The sequence below is a fragment of the Coptis chinensis genome, chromosome 7 (assembly GCF_015680905.1).
Source record: "Coptis chinensis isolate HL-2020 chromosome 7, ASM1568090v1, whole genome shotgun sequence".
Classification (NCBI taxonomy): Eukaryota; Viridiplantae; Streptophyta; class Magnoliopsida; order Ranunculales; family Ranunculaceae; genus Coptis; species Coptis chinensis.
Genome location: NC_141462.1, coordinates 38,937,661 through 38,957,137, shown reverse-complemented (window position 1 = coordinate 38,957,137; position 19,477 = coordinate 38,937,661). Strand labels below are relative to the sequence as shown.

At 38.3% G+C, this 19,477-nt stretch overlaps 1 protein-coding gene across 3 annotated transcripts in view; it reads right to left on the bottom strand.

Annotated features, from left to right (window-relative positions):
* Window positions 1-1,988: 1,988 nt before the first annotated feature.
* MRH2 (Armadillo/beta-catenin repeat family protein / kinesin motor family protein) overlaps window positions 1,989-19,477 on the bottom strand; it is a 35,741-nt gene continuing 18,252 nt past the window's right edge. For 2 of the 3 annotated variants that reach the window (XM_086573440.1, XM_086573442.1), the window contains 8 exons: window positions 18,993-19,121; window positions 18,770-18,908; window positions 18,324-18,416; window positions 8,096-8,221; window positions 5,970-6,095; window positions 4,124-4,267; window positions 3,915-4,043; window positions 1,989-2,343 (listed from right to left, as the gene is read on the bottom strand). In XM_086573440.1, the coding sequence (XP_086429566.1) occupies window positions 2,195-2,343; window positions 3,915-4,043; window positions 4,124-4,267; window positions 5,970-6,095; window positions 8,096-8,221; window positions 18,324-18,416; window positions 18,770-18,908; window positions 18,993-19,121 (1,035 nt within the window). In that variant the 3' untranslated portion in view covers window positions 1,989-2,194. The remainder of the gene's footprint in view (window positions 2,344-3,914; window positions 4,044-4,123; window positions 4,268-5,969; window positions 6,096-8,095; window positions 8,222-18,323; window positions 18,417-18,769; window positions 18,909-18,992; window positions 19,122-19,477) is intronic. The other variant, XM_086573441.1, reaches the window with a different exon arrangement.

Sequence of the window (19,477 nt, the reverse complement as noted above, 5' to 3'; positions counted from 1 at the left end):
TAAAATTTGTAGACCTCCATCTTTGATGTTTCATTAAAGTTTGAAGTTTGTCTGCCAATTGGCAAGTTCAGATCCCCGGCTAGTTCTCCTTTTTCCAAAAGCTGACTGTTTAACAATCCCAAAAACTCGTTGTGTGACAGAACTTGCAAATCATTCTGCAGTTGTGCCCATTACCGCAGCAACCTTTTTACTGCTGATAGATGCTAGGATATTTCTTCGCTTTCACGGTTTCACCACCTCTCTCCAGACTTACTAGTTCGTCTCACACTCTCACTCATTCTGATCTTTGTTAGATACAAGTCATCTATCGCAAGTAAATACCTCTTGCCACTTAATAATTCCAGTAATGGAGACGGCATACTATCCATCACCAAGATGTCGCATTTGCTTGTCGTTGCAGACCTTAGTATTGATTGAGTTTATAAGACTCACATCATTAGATTCATTGCAGGTTCTTACATGAATTCTTAATTTTTTCATTAAGTAATAGAAACAGAAAACTAAACTTACAATTGTCATTCAATACAGCACAAACTAACCACCTTATGAAAACATGCCAATCCGAAAAACCAAACACAGACTCTATTTATACCAGATTACCTGTCCAAAACCAGTACACTCCTTAAAATGGAAATGAGATCCCTCTGCCATAATTTCGTCAAGCTTAGCTTGAATCTGTTTCAGCTCAGTATATATATAGATTTTCGTTGAGGGCCATTTTCTCATATTTTGGCTCAAGTATATTTGCTGCAAAGAATTCCAAGAACGCATCAGCAATCACTTTTTTGAGATTCTCTAGCCAAACTCTCACCACCTAATTTCGTACTTGTTTTTCTTCTGCGTCTTCAATAACATCTTGGATCATTGCTAGTGTATCCGTCAGTTTATATATCTGTCCCTCAAGACGACAGAACGTTTGCGCTGCTTGCATCAAAGGTCACAAAGCTTATCAAAGCACACCTGCAAAAGCGATATAATATTTTCCATGATGATTTCAACTTTCAAGAGAGCTAGTTGCTTCAGTTCGTGCTCTTTGGATATATAATCTTTAATTACAATTTACAAGTGTGAATTTGGAAGTCTTGCATGAGAAAAATGTCCAAGTCTTACAGAGTTCACAAATCATGATTCATGAGGTTGACTTTAATAACAGTATGCATGACATCTTTCCAAGTAAGCTCCACGCGTTTTTCTACATGCAACTCTAAATAATGTAATGGAATTGAATACCATGATCGTTGGTTCTCTTTCCTCACCCACTCACAAAGATATAAAGTGCAGAGAATGATAATAAACGAGCTTAGTGATTTTGGCTCGAAGAAATGGTTCGTGTTGCAAGTTGCAACACAGTCGCCCTAAACATTCTATCTCAGTGTAGATTCGAGCTCAATGGTGGTAATGGTGGTGTAGTAGAGCTGCCACGGAAAGAAAGAGTTAAAACGCCAAACTAATCCTTAAACACTCCTCCAAATCCCGACTTCTCATCATTGAGACAGACATCAGTCTTGAAGCAACTCGGGTGGTTTACGCCAATTGCATAGAAGAGCAATTGTGAATAGAGGACCAAACTTATTGTTCTCATTAATTTCATATATACTTGCTTTCTGCTTAATCCAGTTTTCTATCCCACTAGGTATTAGATATCAGCAATAAGCTAACCTCTCTTTAGTACACCTATTGCCTTGAAAAGTTGTCGTATTGCTCTTTCCTAATTGTGTATGCTGTAGCACATAACCTTGATTGCAAATCTTTGTTGAATTCTCCAGTACAATTTTCACCGTGGAGTCCTAGACAAATGTCGAAGGTGATGCACTTATGTAGATTGTGTATAAAGATTAAGTACCATCATGGTAATCATCCATGGCGATGATGCCAGTCTCAGGTCTAATTGTTGGAGAAATGGTAAAACAAGCCATTTCAGTCCATGACCAAAATGTGAATAACAGCACCTGTAACAGGATGTTAAAATTCCTAGAGCTTCCAGTTCGTGGGGGCATAACCCAAGCCTTATATATTTTTTTGGAGTTTGGACAGTTGTTTCCTAAAACTTGCTCAAGACTGATGCAAATGCATTACTGCAGTAGCATGGAGTTCTATGCTAGAAAATGGTACGGAAAGTTACAAAGCAATTACATATTTACAGGACTAGCATACATATAAAGTACATTGCCGCTACCATTATGTACATCTTTGGTTATACTCTTTGAACTTCAGCTCGAAAAATGGGATTCAACTTCAACGTCTTTTTTGCTAAGTTACGAATGTCTTCTCTGGAGGACTCGCATGATATACGTACAAGTTCTTTTAGTGCTCCACTGGATGCAAAATCCTGAGTGTTATCCTCTGCAGAAAATGACACTTTGTTCTAAATGAGATGACATCTTCGACAATATGCATGATATACGCATTAATGCTACAAAAAAACAAGAGAAACCAGTAAAAGAGAATGACAAGAAACATTCAGGATCAGTTCGGCAGTACGTAGAGGATATATGTCCTGTCCTATTTGCATAGGAAACAGCACGATGTAGTCATATATCCAAGCAATTAGAAAGAAAGTTAGGCGATTGATGCAGACTTTAATGAGATGAATCTGCGGATTTTCTTTCCCCTCGGATTTCTCTATCCACAATTTTGGCCTATAACGTGTTTGTGCTAGACACCAAGGTTCATCCGGTATTTAGAAAAGCACGATTCCAGCAACTTGCTACCTTAAAGATTCAATGGGTATTATAAAAGTGCCCGCCAAACATAGCCTCTGCAACCTAACTAGCACTTGTAATCGAATGTAATTTGGACCACACGTTTAAGTAGCATAAAAAATGATTCTTGAGGTATATAGCCTGCTTGGGAGTTATATTTACTACTGTGCAAATTTTCTCCTGGCCATCTCCCAAGTAAACAATGGTTGTCGCTGCGACTTTGGAAGCTCTTTCAATTCCCTTTCCCAGCGTTCCCAAAGACTAACTCGTATGCAAGGTGCTTAGGAGTGAATGCTAATTCCTAGTTTAGTTTCTCAAACTGAAATGGCTGACAACTCAATGGGGGCCTCTGGAAACACTGACCCTGCCTGCTGGCAGGCCTAGAAGTTTAAACAATAAATAAACAAGAGAGAGAGAGAGAGAGAGAGACTTAAATTAAGGCTTAAAATGCTGTAATGTATGCTATATGATTACAAATACTGGTTTGATAAAAATCATAAAATGTATGTAATAATGCGGAAATCAATACTATTCTGCAAAATTAGAATGCGTTGGTTCTGTACTCATTTTGAGTCGGAAAATATAACATGTGAAAAAGATAAAACCTAATTAAAAGTATGAATTTTTAGAATAGAATTAGCAGGCCATATGAACTAACCATCACCCAATCAAAGTCTTTGAATTGAACAGAAATTAAGTCATATCAAACTTCTTGTACCAACATTCAATACGCATAACTATTAAGACATTAATCCACGACAAGATGTAATGTTAACAATTGGCAGAAGCAACAATTAAAATCCACACTTTATAGAAAATATTCAAGAACCCTAAAGGTTGTTCTTTTATTTCTAATCTCTCATAACTCTTAATCATCAACTCTTCCCCCTAAACTGGATTACATGCCCTTATTTATACCTAGGGGTTGATGCTAACCAAAGAAAATTATGAATATGACCTTAGCAACAAATAATTAAAATAAAACATAACATCTAAAATAAAGGGGACAAGCCTATCGCATTCACCCATGGGCTTGACTAAGACTACTATGTCCGCATGAAGATGAATATAATAGTTAAGACAGCTAAGATCAGATCATGCAATAAAAACCGGGAGTAACCACATAGAGAAGATTCTAATTCTCCTTGAATTCTTTAGTGCAGTATAAGAGTGATATCTTAGAGAAATGTAGAAGTCGAAGCATTTGCTTACCATTTTGAGCTAAATGACAGAGAGCAAGCTCAATATGACGTCGTGTTGAAGCTGATGTACTAGTAGTGTTAGCAATCAACCATGTAAGCGCAACATCTTCTAGAAGAAGAGACCTCCCTTTTCTATGCCCTATGGTATGCAAAATATACACTAGTCTTTAGTAACTACCTCAAACTATAACCACATGTAAAAGATAGAAGTTCACCTACCATAAATTGTTCCCCGAGATTCACATTTTGCAAAGTTTGCCATTCCTCTAGCAACTTGAGATATGACATCACTATTCCCAGATTGAGCCATCATGAAGAGTGCTTTGATACCACCGTCTTCTTTCAGCATCACATGTAACTTCTCTGTGTGCATCAATAAAATAGAAAAATACCAAGGACTCATTTTCCGTGCTAAAAGGACAACCAGCTACGATTCTTCTCAACAGATATTAGATGTAATCAACATAATGAGATAGCTCAATTATTAAGTAGATGCACTGTGAATTTCTCAGGAAAGAAGACGAATATAAGTTGCGAAGAAGTTTCTTTTCTGTATAATAAATAACAATTGAACTTATTGGAACCTTCGTAGAAGTTGTAAGAAGTAACAATAGAGAACCGGAGAGGAGAGAGGTAATTTATCAAGGTCTCATTGTTCTGGTGATGTACCAAGTTGAAAAAACAAGGGTGGATAGAGAAAACTAGTGGATAAACAAGAGTCCAATTCAATTTTAGTTCTTTCTCGGCTTCCAAAGATTGAAAAGAGAAAAGGCCAACTCCCAAGTAGGGGTGAGCTTCTCATTATACGATTATCACTTTTAACAAAGGACCGTGGCGAGAAACTTGATATTATTGTTCTTCTTACTAGGATTTTAGTTAACTAATCAGAAAATATTATCCAACTTCCGCTTTCAGAGAGCCCAAAACAACACTTGAAATGAATCATTTGCAGTAGCTAGGAATAAAAATTAATTCTAGAAACCATCATGATCATAAATAAAACCAGTAAGTGGTTGAATGCTGTTAGGGACTACAACTTTAAACCTAACCCCAATACAAAACACCACCCACGAAAGCGAAGGGAGCAAGAATTATAAAAATATAAAACCATAACAAGAAGTAAAATGCACAAAACACAAACGTCCACTATTAGTTACAACAGAAGATATCTCTAATATCCTTAGTACCTTACACACTCACCTAACAATGATTAGCCACCAAAAAACACAGGAGCCTCTTTCAGTAATCAGAAGGATACCAAGAGATTTCCAAAAAACTACTCCTCAACCTCTTTCTCTCACTCAAAGCTCCAATGAAGACTCTCCGCCTAGAGAGCCTTCAATGTGTATAATGTTCTTTTAGGTATGGTCTAATTGACACTCTTAGCCTAATACAATACTCTCAACTATTCCGAAAAACTCTTCCCAGTGATCTCACCTAGGACTAATTTTTCAGTCGGATCGGATCAGAATGAGTTTTTGAAAATATTCCAATCCTTTCTTAATACAAGAACCCTAATAAAAAAGAGTGAATTCACATTTTAGTGTCTTATATGAAGGACCACATTCTGAAGAATAGCAAAGTAAGCTGAAACTCATCTGGACAATTTGGCATTGTTATATATTAACACATGCTCTTTGAAGATAAGCAAAGACATCTATCATTTATCTATTTAGTCCGACACGCAAACACCATTTGGTGGATACCTAGAATCATAGATCTTAGGATTTACTTCACCATGAAACTTATGTCATTCATCCACAGCTAAACTGACATGTATAGTTGTTTACCAATGTAAGAAATTGGACACTCATATCAACTGAAAGGAAAAAGAGAAGACAGATGATGCAGGTCGAATTCAAAGCATGATTAATAGGATTAGTAGAATACCAAAATATGGGGCGATAACAAGAGAAATCAAGTCTCTAACATTTTTTGTTAATAAGTAGCTTAATTTTGTTTACAGCTTAGGGGCATATTTATAGCCTCCTACAAAATTCAACCTGCATCAACAAGTGCGAACAATGATAGAGAAAAAGAAAAATAGAAAAGTAAGTCATCTTACGATTTCCACAAAGATTTGCAATCGCTCCCGCCACCATACGGAGGGTCTGAGGATCATCTGTTTTAAATGCTATTTTTGATAAGAGCTGAGCGCCTCCTTTGCTCATAATCAAAACTTGATTCAAGTCTGAAACCATAGAGCATAGAATTGACAAAAAAAAAAAAAAAAAAAAAAAGAATATGTGGTAAAAATAGAGCAAAGAATTTAAGAAATAAAATTGACAAAAAAAAAAAAAAAAAAAAACAAACAAACAAACAAAACAAAAACAAAAACAAAATCCAAGGATCTCCACAATTATATCTGTGGTGTCATCCAGTTTACCATCAATTTCACTCAGATATGGAATTAAACATAAATAAATAAATAGAATTATAGTTGTGCAATCACAAAGTCATTGCATAGAAATATAGTTTCAGTCACTATCTAAAGTCCATATCCATAAACACGGTGTGGCGCATGAGAAGAATTATTGAAACAATTAACACTGAAAACAGTTTTACAATTTGCAGTAGGCATTAACGAAAATAATGCACTGCTTCCATATCAGACATTTTTAAAAAAATATCAATGTTTGGCGTAAAATATGGGGTGGCGCATGAGAAGAAATGTTAAAACAATTAACACTGAAAATAGTTTTATAATTTCCAGTAGGCTTTAACGGAAATAATGCACTGCTTCCATATGAGACATCCCTAAATAAATACCAATGTTTGACGTAAAATATCTGATCAGGTAAGATATTAATTCTTAGTGGCATGCATACAAAAATACCACTCACATACTTAAGCAACTTTCCATGTTTGGCATCTTAGTGCTACATATCTTAAAAAACCCACTATTTCATTCACATTTAGATATAATGGCGGAAAGAAAACCCATTAGTAATGAAAACCAACAAAGAAATTAAATAATCAAAGTTTAAAGTAGCAAAACCTATAATCTAAGTATTTATCGAAGGAAATACCCCAGCTTATTTAATTATATTTCTCATTTAATTAATATATATTTCCTTTTAGGCACTAATGGAAGAGAATATAGATATATTGTTTTTAGAGCTCAAGTGAAAATTGGAACCGTTTCGGATCAGAATTGTAACGTAAGTAGCTAAGTTGCATTGACACAGATACGTGTGTCCGTATCCAACATGTATACAATGTGTTTGACATGGCGAAATATAAAAAATGGAGGTATACTACATACAATATGTGTACCTGTGTGTCCGACACGGACATGTGGATACGTATCCAACATGGATTACTTTTGAAATACGGCGTGTCCGTGTAACATAGGTAAGTAGGCATAGCATTTCCTAACAATTGACTGTGTCTATGTGTCGAACACCGCATTGTCTTACTGATATATAACAAAACGACAGACTTCAATAAGGACTCAGATATCAGATTTTTAAAATTCAGAGAGGCAAGTGACCATGACACTTGTGGCCATAAACTTCCTTGGTTATAACAACTTCCGCATAAAAAAATTTACAGTGAAAAAGTAAAAAGAGAAAAATATGATGTGATTCTGATGCAAACACAAATATATAAGCACATACAGGAATCATTCTTTGTACTTGGGAATATATAAATTCGAATTGAAGAGTTCAACTTCCCTAGAAATGCCACTGGCAAGGAGATTCCCACAGAATATACACAGTTACATCCATGTGTGTGTAGCTACATTTCTAGAGTGGAGATATTATAATACTAAGAGGTGTCACAATAAAAGTAGAAAAACTTGAGCTTCATATGTTCAATTGGATGTTCAAGATGATATGCACATGTATGAACGTTCATACATAACCATCTTGACCATCATCTGTCGTGTCACAATATTCGAGATCATGTTCATGCAATACAAAACAAAAGAAAAAAATTGCTTTATGATTTTGAGGGTTCAATCTGGAGATTGCACTTTTGTTTGCAAGCCATATCTTCGAGTTTATTTTTTTTTTTCTCTTTCTAAAAGTGAAGAAAGAACAATAAATGGCTCGCGAGCAATTTGGATACTCACAAGTTGGCAAGAAAGAAATATAAAAAATTCATATTTACATTGTGTGAAATATGTCTATGCCAGAAAGATGATACAGAAAACCAGCCTTGCAAGCAATGTGGTGGAAGGCATACCATTCATTGCCAAGTTGGCAATAGCCCCTGACGCAACTCGATGGATTGTTGGATTTGTTGAAGTTCCCAAAAGCATCAGAAGAGCCTCTAAGCCTCCCTCCTCAACAATCTGTTCTTGATTTTTATCTGCCATTTGACAAATGAACACTATAATCAGATCAGAAAGGCTATATTCCAATCATTTGGATAAGATGCTAAACGATGCAGGAGTATATATAATTATCACAATAAATGGAAGATCTATCTTCAAGCTAAAAAACACACATGCTTCAATGTAAATATAACGGGGGCGCATGATTAATTTGTCTTTGTTAAGCCTCGACTATAACGGGATACCATCCAATTACGGGTGATTTCAGTGTGGACATTACAGATTTTCCGTCCAACCGTACCAACTATAGGAAACCTGATGCAAATCCATGAAAGCTAAGTCTAATCTATATCAAATTGGAAGGGGGGAAGTAATCTCCAGTCAACGAAACCATAAATTGTTCCGAGAATAATAAAAGGAGACCAAATTAGTTTTGTGATTCTCAGCCACAGGTTGGAAACAACATTCTATGACACAAGGTTCTGGCATGTAGCTTATTGCAAATTGTTGGCTCTGTTTGCTTATCAATACAAAGGATATAGCATTTCACAAGCATGGTATGACTAGGAAAAAGAGTGATGAATGTGCAGATATTAATGTGTGAAGAATTCCAGAGTGTGTCTAGCAGTAAGGCCATGACTATCAACTTTCCAACTTCTTTAAGGGTGTATTTTGGCAACCAGGATTTTAGGGTGGGATTCATAATATATTTCCGAAAATTAAGAGTCAACCTGTTTGGCAACCTTTTCTGCACTGGAATAGAAACTTCAAATCCCCAAAATCAAGGAATTGTAAGTTTTGGAATTATCTTTTCAATTCCAATTCCAATTCCAAAGTTCCAAACACACCCTAAGTTCTTTTAAAGGGTGAAAAGTTCCTATTAGGCTATTAGTATAATGGAAATATACAGAACAAAAGTCCAAGGAGGCATTAATAAGCATCTCCATAGAGATTCCACGATTCATGATATTAATGATTATGTGGCCTACTGTGAATTGTTGGCGCTATTAGCCTGGCTAGGTAGAAAAGACAACCTCTGCCATAAAAGCACAGCCATGAGATAATCTGTATAGTCCTTAGATTTTCTTCTAATTTCTTTACTTTTACTTTTATAAAGCGCAGTTAAAGACTTTAAAATTTACAAACTATATACTATAGTGTACCACCATGATTGACTAGTATATTGCATTGCAGTGGGGGTGTGAGTGGAGAGTGAAGGAGGGAGAGGGAGAGGGAGAGAGAGGGAAGGTGAGAGATTGATGACAAACAGACAGAAACCTACCAAACTACATTTTGGGCCATGTACCCCCCACCCCTCGCTGAAACGTTCGCTCCGCTCACTTGATAAAGGTTTATGAACTGTGATTCACACTCACTTCCTACGATGCAAATATACACTCAACTACTCTAACATGAGCATAAAGGTGCGATAGATTTCAGACACCAGACCATACCTAGACAGATTTTAATGAGATAAGTAACTCTGTAATGCTGGTAGGGTTTGAACCCTAGACCTCTGGTATAATCACCCAAAGGTTTTACCAACTTGCTAGCTAGCACCTGCACTTGGGAGGAAGTTTTAAACGTTATAGTTTCCTGTTTTTTTCCTTTTTTGATAAATGTCATAATTTCCTGTCTTGCATTATACACATGCTTAAGATTTTTATCACCTACACAAAAGCTTCTAGCTCAATTGGTTGTGTACCCCTCTCCTCATGGGAGAGGTTGCAAGTTTGAATCCCATCAAGTGTTGGTTGGGATTTCTTTCTTGTGTAATTATGTGATGGGCCTTTGGGCCATGTGAGCCTTCAGGCTAGTGATAGGGTGCTGCGATCAAGAAGCGAAAGCAAGTCTTCATGGACAAGGTGGAGGCAGTTGGGTCTACTCAAAATGGCGCATCGGCGAGAGCCTTCGGGCTAGGTTCCCTTCGGGGTTGATGAGCCTTTTGGGCAATGTAAGCCTTTGGGCTAGGGTCCTTCAATGTAACCGGTGTGGGTCTGCCTTAACCCTCTAAATATTTCAAAAAAATAATAATAATAAATTTATCACCTTTTTTTCAATAAGTTGATGGGGTATAGGCAGACCACAGCCTGTAGCACTAAACTGCAAATCGTTGCATACCTCCCTAAGAGTATGATTAAGAGAGGGAGGTTCCAGACTAAGAAGATTCTGGGCTACAAGCCTTACAAATACGAAGGACTCGTGAAAATAAACCCACTTGTGTACATAAGACATGCAACAAAGACAATAGCCTAAACATCTATCGCTTGCCACCAATCAAAAGTTTATCCCTTGAGGCTGGATGTTTCTCCCTTAAGTGTCTCTGTACTTTCTCAAAATCATAGAAAAAGCACCCATATACACAACAACAATACGTTAATTCAAGAGAGTCATCCCAGATCTCCTTAATGTACTCATCAAGATTTTTACTATTGTATTTACCTTGGTCAATGGCTTCATCATAGGTAAGGTAGGATTTGTTATTTCACCAGGCATTAGACTTAGAGAGAAACCTTTAGACTGTGTCTTTGCTCTCTTTAGCTTACTCACCATAGCCCAATCCTCAGAAGCTGAGGATGATACAACAACCGTAGAGGGTAACTTCTCTCATGAGGTAACTTCTCTTACACTGTTAAGTTCTATTGTAATATTAGTCCTATTGGGCCTATACTTGGGCCCAACCTATGTACACTGTAACTCTGTTATTATAAATAGAAGATGGGTCTTACTTTGAGACCTAACTTTTACTGTCTCTCTTTCTACATGGTATCAGAAAAAAACAGGAAGAGAGAAGTAAGGAGATCAAACCCTAGTCACCACCCTTAGCCACCACCCTAGCCACCCCCCCCTTCTTCCTTCGCTCTGGCAAATGACGATATTGCGCCGACACGTGCTGAGTCCTTTTCATCGGCGCTGACTTGTCTTTGCCTCCCTCTTGTTTTCCGGTAGGTTTCCGGCGTTTATCACAGTTTTCGGTAGGTTTCGGCGTTTATCACATTTTTTCGGGGGTTTCCGGCGATTATAACTTTTTTCTCACATCAAGGTACTATTCTTTGCACTATATCCCTTATCATGACGGATAACGACTCTAAAGGTACGGATGATGTCTCCTTGTTGAATAATTTCTCTTCTTGAAGAAAATTACTACCGCATTTCTTCTTAACGGGGAATTTTCTTGGGCTCGTTTCGTTTCGGCTTATTTTGGGGGCCAAAGGGAAGATGGATTGGCTTGTTCCCAACAAGATGATTTGTCCAATTAATACGACCCCTACCTACAATAGTTGGTCCATGACCAATTTGTATGATTCTAAGTTGGTTGTTCAACTCTATGAGCCCGATATACATGAGATGTTTACCTTTTTATGAATTTGTTGATGGTTTGTGGGCTGCTCTCTCCGAAATGTATGCTACTACTTAACAATGAGGTTGAATTTATGAGCTCTACCGTGAGTTGGGTCGGTACCGAAATGGGGGCTCTTTTGTCTTAGCTTACTTTGGGTATTTGAAGACCGGGAGGAGCTTTACTTACACTTCCCTATCCAAGATTCTTTGGTATGACACCTACTATTATGGCGCTCTTGAGCGTGAGGAGAAACAGAGAGTTCATCGGTTCCTTATTGGTCTTCACTCGATTTTGAAGCCATTTCGACTCAAGTTCTCAATCGCACCTCTTCCATCTCTTGGAGGCGTATGCCATTATTGAAACATGGCGTCGTGTTCGGATTACTTCTTCTCCGGTGGTTTTCGATGCACCGTCTTATAGCGTCGGATGGCGTTTGTTGCTCTTACTTTCGACCCGTGGGTCTTCGGTTGGCTTTCGTTCTCTTTGTTCCATCAGGGAACACTTTCGTGGGACGCTTTTGCGATCATTGCAAGGCGTGGCCACCTTATTGATAGTTGCTATCGGTTGCATCCGAGCTTCGTCCCGAGAGGGGTCGAGGGGCTTAGGAGGCAACAAACCTCGATTGTGCCTATTGGCCGATATTTCCGGTAGTCATCATTCAGGGGAGTTTCGAGGATTAAGGACTTTTACCCAAAGACGATTGATCGCCTTATGCATGCTATGTCTCTACGTGGGGGACATCTAGTACTTACGCCATGCTAACGCCATTGTACACACCTCTTGCGTTCCATATTCGTCCCCGCCTCCATCCGGGTTGAAAGCGATTTAGGGCAAATGATCATATGATGGTGAGTCTAGATTATTTGTCGATAGCACACCCTTTTCACATCATGCCATGGATGGCTCATACACCACTATTACCCGTAAAAGTCTTGTTCGATTATCCCCCGCTATCTCTTTAGAGTCGGTCTTTACATGTTCCTCACTTAGCACTTAGCCCGGTTATTATCGTTAGTCGTCTTGCTAAAGATTATCAACGCTCGTTGTTTTCTTACCCCATTCTTGTTATCTTGAACCCGAGTAATGAAGCAGATTTTTTGGCGGGCTATGAAAGCATGGGGACTATACTACTTTGGAGATTCCCCCTTGTCGATGCACTGTTCCACCAAATGATCGAGTTTGCATGCTAGTGTGTTGCTGTGTCGGGCCGTTATTTGTTTTTCTGGCGAGTCTTTGAAAAGTTGGCATGCTTTCGGTTGGGCCATGTCAACTTCAAGTATCTATGTACTTTATTTCCTGAATTAATAAAAGCATGCAAAAATACTCTTTTTCATTGTGATACTTGTTCTTTGTCTAAACATGTGCGTAATTCTTATATTCCTCGCCTTTCTAGATCTCCTTGTATGTTTGATGTGATTCATACGGATGTTTGGGGCCCTTCTCTCCGCTGACTACCCTCGGCCATAGGTACTACGTGACCTTTATAGATGACCATACTCGGTGTACTTGGATCTATTTACTTCGCAAGAAATCTGAAGTTCTCCCTATTTTCACTCAGTTTCTCCAACTCATTAAAACTCAGTTCAATATCGTGGTTCGCGGACTTTGGATTCGATAACGCGAAGGAGTATGTTTCAACGAATTTGTCGCCCGCCTTAACCCGGCAGGGGTATCCTTCAAAGAATCGACTGCCCCTTATACACCGAAAGCAAAATGGTGTTCTTTGAGCGAAAAAATCGGAGTCTTATGGATGTAGTTCGGTGTTTGTTGCAAGGTATGCATGTTCCTCGATCCCCCATCGGCATTATCGCGGTTCTTACTTTGTTTTCACTTTTCGAAAAGAGTTCTTAATGGTAAGGCCCTCTGCAAGTTGTACCCGGTCGTGTTGTTTCCCTTTTATTCCGGGTGTTTGGTCGTGTTTGCTATGTTCATGATAAAGTTTCTACGCGAACCAAATTGGATGATAAATCCATTGATTGTGTCTTTTAGGGTATTCCCTATGTCGAGGGTATCGTTGTTATCATCCACCTAGTCGTAGCCTCTATCATACCTTGGATGTCACATTTGTCGAGCATAGTGCATATTTTGGTCCTTATACATCCAATGCGGGAATCTTTGTCTTCCCTGCAGGAGGCGTCTTCCATTTGTTTATCCTATTCACATCTTTAATACTCCTTTGGTGGTCCTCCTACTAAACCTTTTGGTGTATACTCGTCGTGACTTCTCCTCATGCTCATGCTCATGCTCATGCTCGCCATTTCGGGTCATAACATTCCTTCACCTTCAGTGATCTACCCCTCTTTGTGATTGCTCCTTGTTGACTCCTATGATTGCTATTTGTTGAGCCCCTCGATTTCCTTCGGGACCGGGCATCCCCGGACAAATACGTTTTCCCACTAACCATCCTATAGCGGTTTGTCTCTTTATCAGGTGTATCGCTTCTATCGGACATATCGACTTCGGTTTCCCTCTATTCGGATACAGCGATCGGTTTCGAGGCTCATCGGATCCACGTAGGTAGCATTATCACGCAGGTGAGATTGACTCGGAGAGAATCGGACTTGGGAAATGGTTGCTTTACCTCCCAAAGACTTCATACATTGGATCTGAAATGGGTTTTGATGAAGACTTGGCGGATGGAAACGATATAAGGCCGTTTGGTTGCTAAAGGGATTTACACGATGTGCACCGGACGTGACTTTGTGCGACTTTGCTCTCCGTGCCAAGTTAAAATCTGTTCGACTTCTTATTTCCCCGGGCGCCTCTTATGATTGGCCTCTTCATCGGTTGGATGTGAAGAATGCCTTCCTTCACGGAGAGGGCCGGAGACGATTTACATGGATCCCCACCGGGCTTTAACCGTGGTGAGGGGAGTATGCTAGGAAAGTTTGTCGACTCGTAAGTCCTTATATGGGCTTAAGCAAATCACCACGAGCTGGTTGATGGATTCGCGAGGAGGTTGGCTCTGATATGGATTTACCGAGGTGCCACTTTCGGACCATACATTGTTTTTGTTGGCGGAACTCACGGGGCCGACTTATCTGCTTGTATATGTGGGCGACATTATTATTACAGGAGGCGATCATCGGGCATTGTACAAATTAAGGAATCCTCGGGAAGTCTTTTGAGGTTAAAAACTTGGGTCACATGACGTTACTTTCTTGGCATTGAAGATTGCGCGTAGTCCCAAGGGAATCTCTTTATCTCAACGAAAGTATGTTCTAGATCTTTCCGTCTGAGGGATCTTTGGGTTGTCGACCAGTTTCTACTCCTATGGTGCCTAACTGCCGGTTAGTTGCAGACGATGGACCATTATTGTCAGATCCATCAGCTTATCAGGGCCTTGTTGGACGTCTTATTTATCTAGTTAATACTAGACCGGACATTGCCTATCTTTGCGAAAGCGAGTTAGTCGATTCATGCATGCTCCACGCCAATCTCATATGGATGCATGGAGCATATTCGAAAATACCTAAAGTCTTGCCCCGGCTTAGGTCTCTTCTATGCGGCCCGGTTCTTCAGAGAATGCTTCGAATCGATTCGATTATGGAGGTTCTATTGACAGTCGTTCCACTACCGGCTTATGTGCTTTTCGTGGGAATCACCTTATCTCATGGAAAAGCCAGAAGCAATCTGTTGTCTCCAGATCATCTGAAGTGAGTATAGATCGTGCCGGCTTTGGGCACTTGTGAGATTATGTGGTTCGCGATCTATTTTGGGAGAGCTTGGTTTTTTGTACATCTGGATCATCCGTGACTTCCTTTGTGACAATCAAGTTGCCATCCATTTACCGTGATTGATCCCTACATGGCCGGACTAAGCACATAGAGATTGATGTGCATTTTTGGCGGGAGAAAGTTCGATCTTTGGGATTGTCTCCCCGCCCTTTGTTAGGACTAAGGCACGCATTGCGATACTCTTTTGGGACCTGCGATCTTAGATTTGGGTCTATTGGAACAGGGGAGTATTGTAATATTAGTCCTATTGGGCCTATACTTGGGCCCAACCTATGTATATGTAACTCGTAATTATATTATAGAAGATGGGTCTTACTTTGAGACCTAACTTTTACTGTCTCTCTTTCTACAAGTTCAACCTAAGTTCATTAGATCTTCTAATAACTTCTTGTTATCACTTTGTGTGGTTTTCTGAGTATTATCTTTGTCGACAGGATCCTTATAGACATCTGCTTCCATATCTGTTGTCCCTCCATTAGATTCTTCTTCTTCAGAGTTCGCATCACCATCTCCTTCCTCCACCAGGGCATTAAAACCATTTTGATTCCTCACATTATCAACAATAGCTGCCTCGCCAGTCCCTTTTTCTAGAGAACATGGAATTATTTCAGTGATAATTGCATCTTGAGATTCCTTTTTATCATTTGAACAAGTACCAGTTGCTACTATCCTTTTAATCTGAGACAAGGATGTCTAGAATTTTTGCCACATGTTCAAACTAGTTTCCGATATAGTCAAAAAGTTTGGTTCCTTCTAAATGTTTTTGCATCAAGTTCTCCAATTTCCAGTTGTTTTCAGAGCCACTTACTGCGAAGCCCGAGCTAATAGAGTTAAGGCACAAAAAAGTATACAAATAGACCACAAGTATAACAATACCTGGAGACTTGAACTCACGACCTCTCAAGACCTGCTTCTAAGGCACATTCACAACAACCACTAGCTTTAGGGTGGTTTGGGTGGTGGGCGACAGAGAAAGATATAGAATGTATACCAAACGGCCTGCTCATGTAACAAGGTGAACAGACATGCCTAATATCAACTTTGGGGATAGGAGCAAAAGCAAGTTAATCTGATGCATTTTTTTTTTGAGAATCAACTAATACACTATCATAAATCACTAAAACAGTAAAACCTAAATCCAAGAATGATGTTTGATATTACCATCCATTTTGTGAATTTTCGACAAAACTGCCAAAATTCCTGATTGCAGCAAAGAATGATACTATATGATATTATCAGTATTACCATTACAAATTATAATGAGTAAGGAGCACAAGTAGAATAGTATCAATTTTAATACAAAAGCTATGGCAAAGGCACGCAATTTTCAGTCAAAAATGATGTAGCCAACATGTAGGCTTTAACCGTTTGGTCCAGACTTAAACTCCCTTCTGATTATTATCCACAATAGCAAGCCTTCTTAAGCCCCAACGGCCCACTAGAAGACTATTATTGAATGTACTTTGCCAATTTGATCATTAGACTTTCGTTGTCATTACCAAGTGCAGATGATTAACAAATGACAAGCAGTGCAGGATATTCTCGAATTGTGATGAGCAACACTACCAGAGCTCTTCTTAACTTAATATGATGGAAGGACAGACAATTTTATTAGAGTATCTTCGTAAGTTTCCTAGGATGTTATGGATGTCAGGACCCAAAAATAATACTTGCTAGAATTTCTTTTAACCAAAAAAAAAAGGATGAATATAAAGACAGACTCCGGAGAATGTAAGTAGTCTTCTTTACATGACAGATACTGTTGAGAAAGAAAGGAGAGAAAAAAGAAAAAGAAACATAAATAGTACAAAGATTATATACCCTCACTAAGATATATACTGACGACAAATCGTTGCGAAAGAGGGGAGACAAGTGGCCAAAACTGTAATAAGACTAGTTAGCTTTGATTAATCTACATAACGAATCTAAAATAAAAAAATTATATATATATATATACAGACTTCAAACGGACTCAAGAATCTCACGTGTCTCCTTTCGTGTTTAAGTTTGGCTCACCAAATATAACTAAAAGTTGGGTCCCACAAGTCCCACAGACACAAGCAAAAACTACTTCATCCTCTCACTTTCTCTCTCCGCCATCCCAGTTCTCTTTCACTCCACTTTTTGTTTTTTTTGTATTTTCTTTTACGTTCTTTGTATTTCTTTCCTCTAGCTTTTCAATGAATCTGCTAATACCTTACTGCAAAAGTTAAAGTCATTTTCTTTCTTCTTAACAACAATACCCACTACAAAAATATTCGTTGAAGCTTGAAAAAATTATTCTTGAATCTTAGAGCAACATTCATCATCAAGCTTTTGTAATGAAACATCCATGGAGAGCGAGAAAGCAGATAAAGAACATCCAAGATATGCTAGCAAGAGTTGAATATTTCGGAATAGAACATATATACAGGGAAACAAACATATTAGCAGATGCAATAGCTGCTAATTGCCCAAATGTTAGTTATCATGAAATTGTAATTAGCTCATTAGCAGAAGATGTAATCACATAGGAAGAGAGTATGTGAGGAAGTGATTGTAAACACAATCTTTTTATGATTAATAATAGGGGTAGGGGTCCCCGTTAACAACCTCACTTGCCAATCAAAAAAAAAAAAAAAAAAGTGAAATAAAATCACAGAGGGAAAGACTGATCGATTTACACACTAGTATAGGTAGATTTGTTTAAAATGATAGATTTACACACTAGTATGGATAGATTTGTTTAAAATGATAGATTTAAACCAAGTAATTAATACAATACTCATACACTAACAGAGACCAAGTTTTACAGTTTTGGCTTTAGTGGAAAAGCGGGGCAGATGCTGCAGCTCATACAAAAATCTTTGAGGATGCGATGCAATAGCTTTCTTAATGAAAAACCGACAAATTACTATTGCTTCCTCGTTTACAATGTGGCTATAATGTGGCTACAGTGAATGTGGCTCTATCCCTCCCCTATATATATATATATATGTACATTTATTAAAGATAAACCTTCTGTGAATATGTGTATTTGCATGATAGGACAACTTAGCATTGTATGAACATGTGTACCTTCAGCAGCAAGATTGGCCACAACCTTTACAGCATGTGTTTGAACTTCCAACTCTTCAGAGCTCAACATAGATATAATCTTTGGTAGACCAACTGAAAATATGTGTCAACCTCTAGAAAATTTGAATAGCTCAAGAAGATAATTAGAAAAAATGATCTCAAAGTCTTCTACTTGGACTGAGATAAGTGGTCAAGGGTTTCGACATGTGCTGGCAGAAGACTCCTCTACCATACAACAGCATTATGTTGCATAATTTTTGTAAGCAATTTGTATCCATCACCAAGTGGAAGAGTTTTCACAAAATGTATGTCACGTGATTCGACATAGTAGCGGGCCTTCTACCAAGACAAACTGATCCCTAGAAAACACTTGATAAATTTTTACGGATTTGTACACGTAAGATTAGCACTACACCCTACTGTGACTATATTGTCAAAGAACATACCTTCATCATATATCTTAGCAACAGTTGCCTTCTGACCAGATATTGACTCCCTCGGTTGGTGTAGCTTAAGTAAACTCATCGGGGTTCCAAATCCTGATGATATTTCGCCCGTAATTCCATTCAAATGCTGCTTTTTACACTGAAGATCAATAAAAGGCAACACTCAGAATGGACACAAATCCTATAGACAGTTTAATATCTGTCGGTGATATAATATAGCTACCTCAGAGTCACCATCATTCTCATCTACAAGCTTTATCAGTTTAGCATTCTCATCTTCAAGATACTTCCTTTGTTTCTCCTCAACTGACATTCTTTGCTTTGTTTTACAAAGTTCTTCGTCTAACATAGCCTTGAAACGTCATACATCATAAAAAAGAACAAAACATAATAAATATCCAGAAACAACATGCCATTAAGAGGTTTGCGAAATAAGAAAGCTACGATTCAACACTAATCTACAAAGGGGTCATTCAGGAATATCCTATAAAATTTCCGTATTAAGCTGCAAAAGTTGAACGATTTGAAAGTAAAAAAATATCCTTACACGTATCAATTTGTATATATATATATATACATTCATGTGGGTGGGTGGGTGTTAAAATTTCATATGTTTATCTTTAACTAGTGAATTTGCATAATATTAAAAACCAAGTACACCCTAAATATTTGACACTATTCAATGCAACTGGGAGTTTTTTTAAGGTT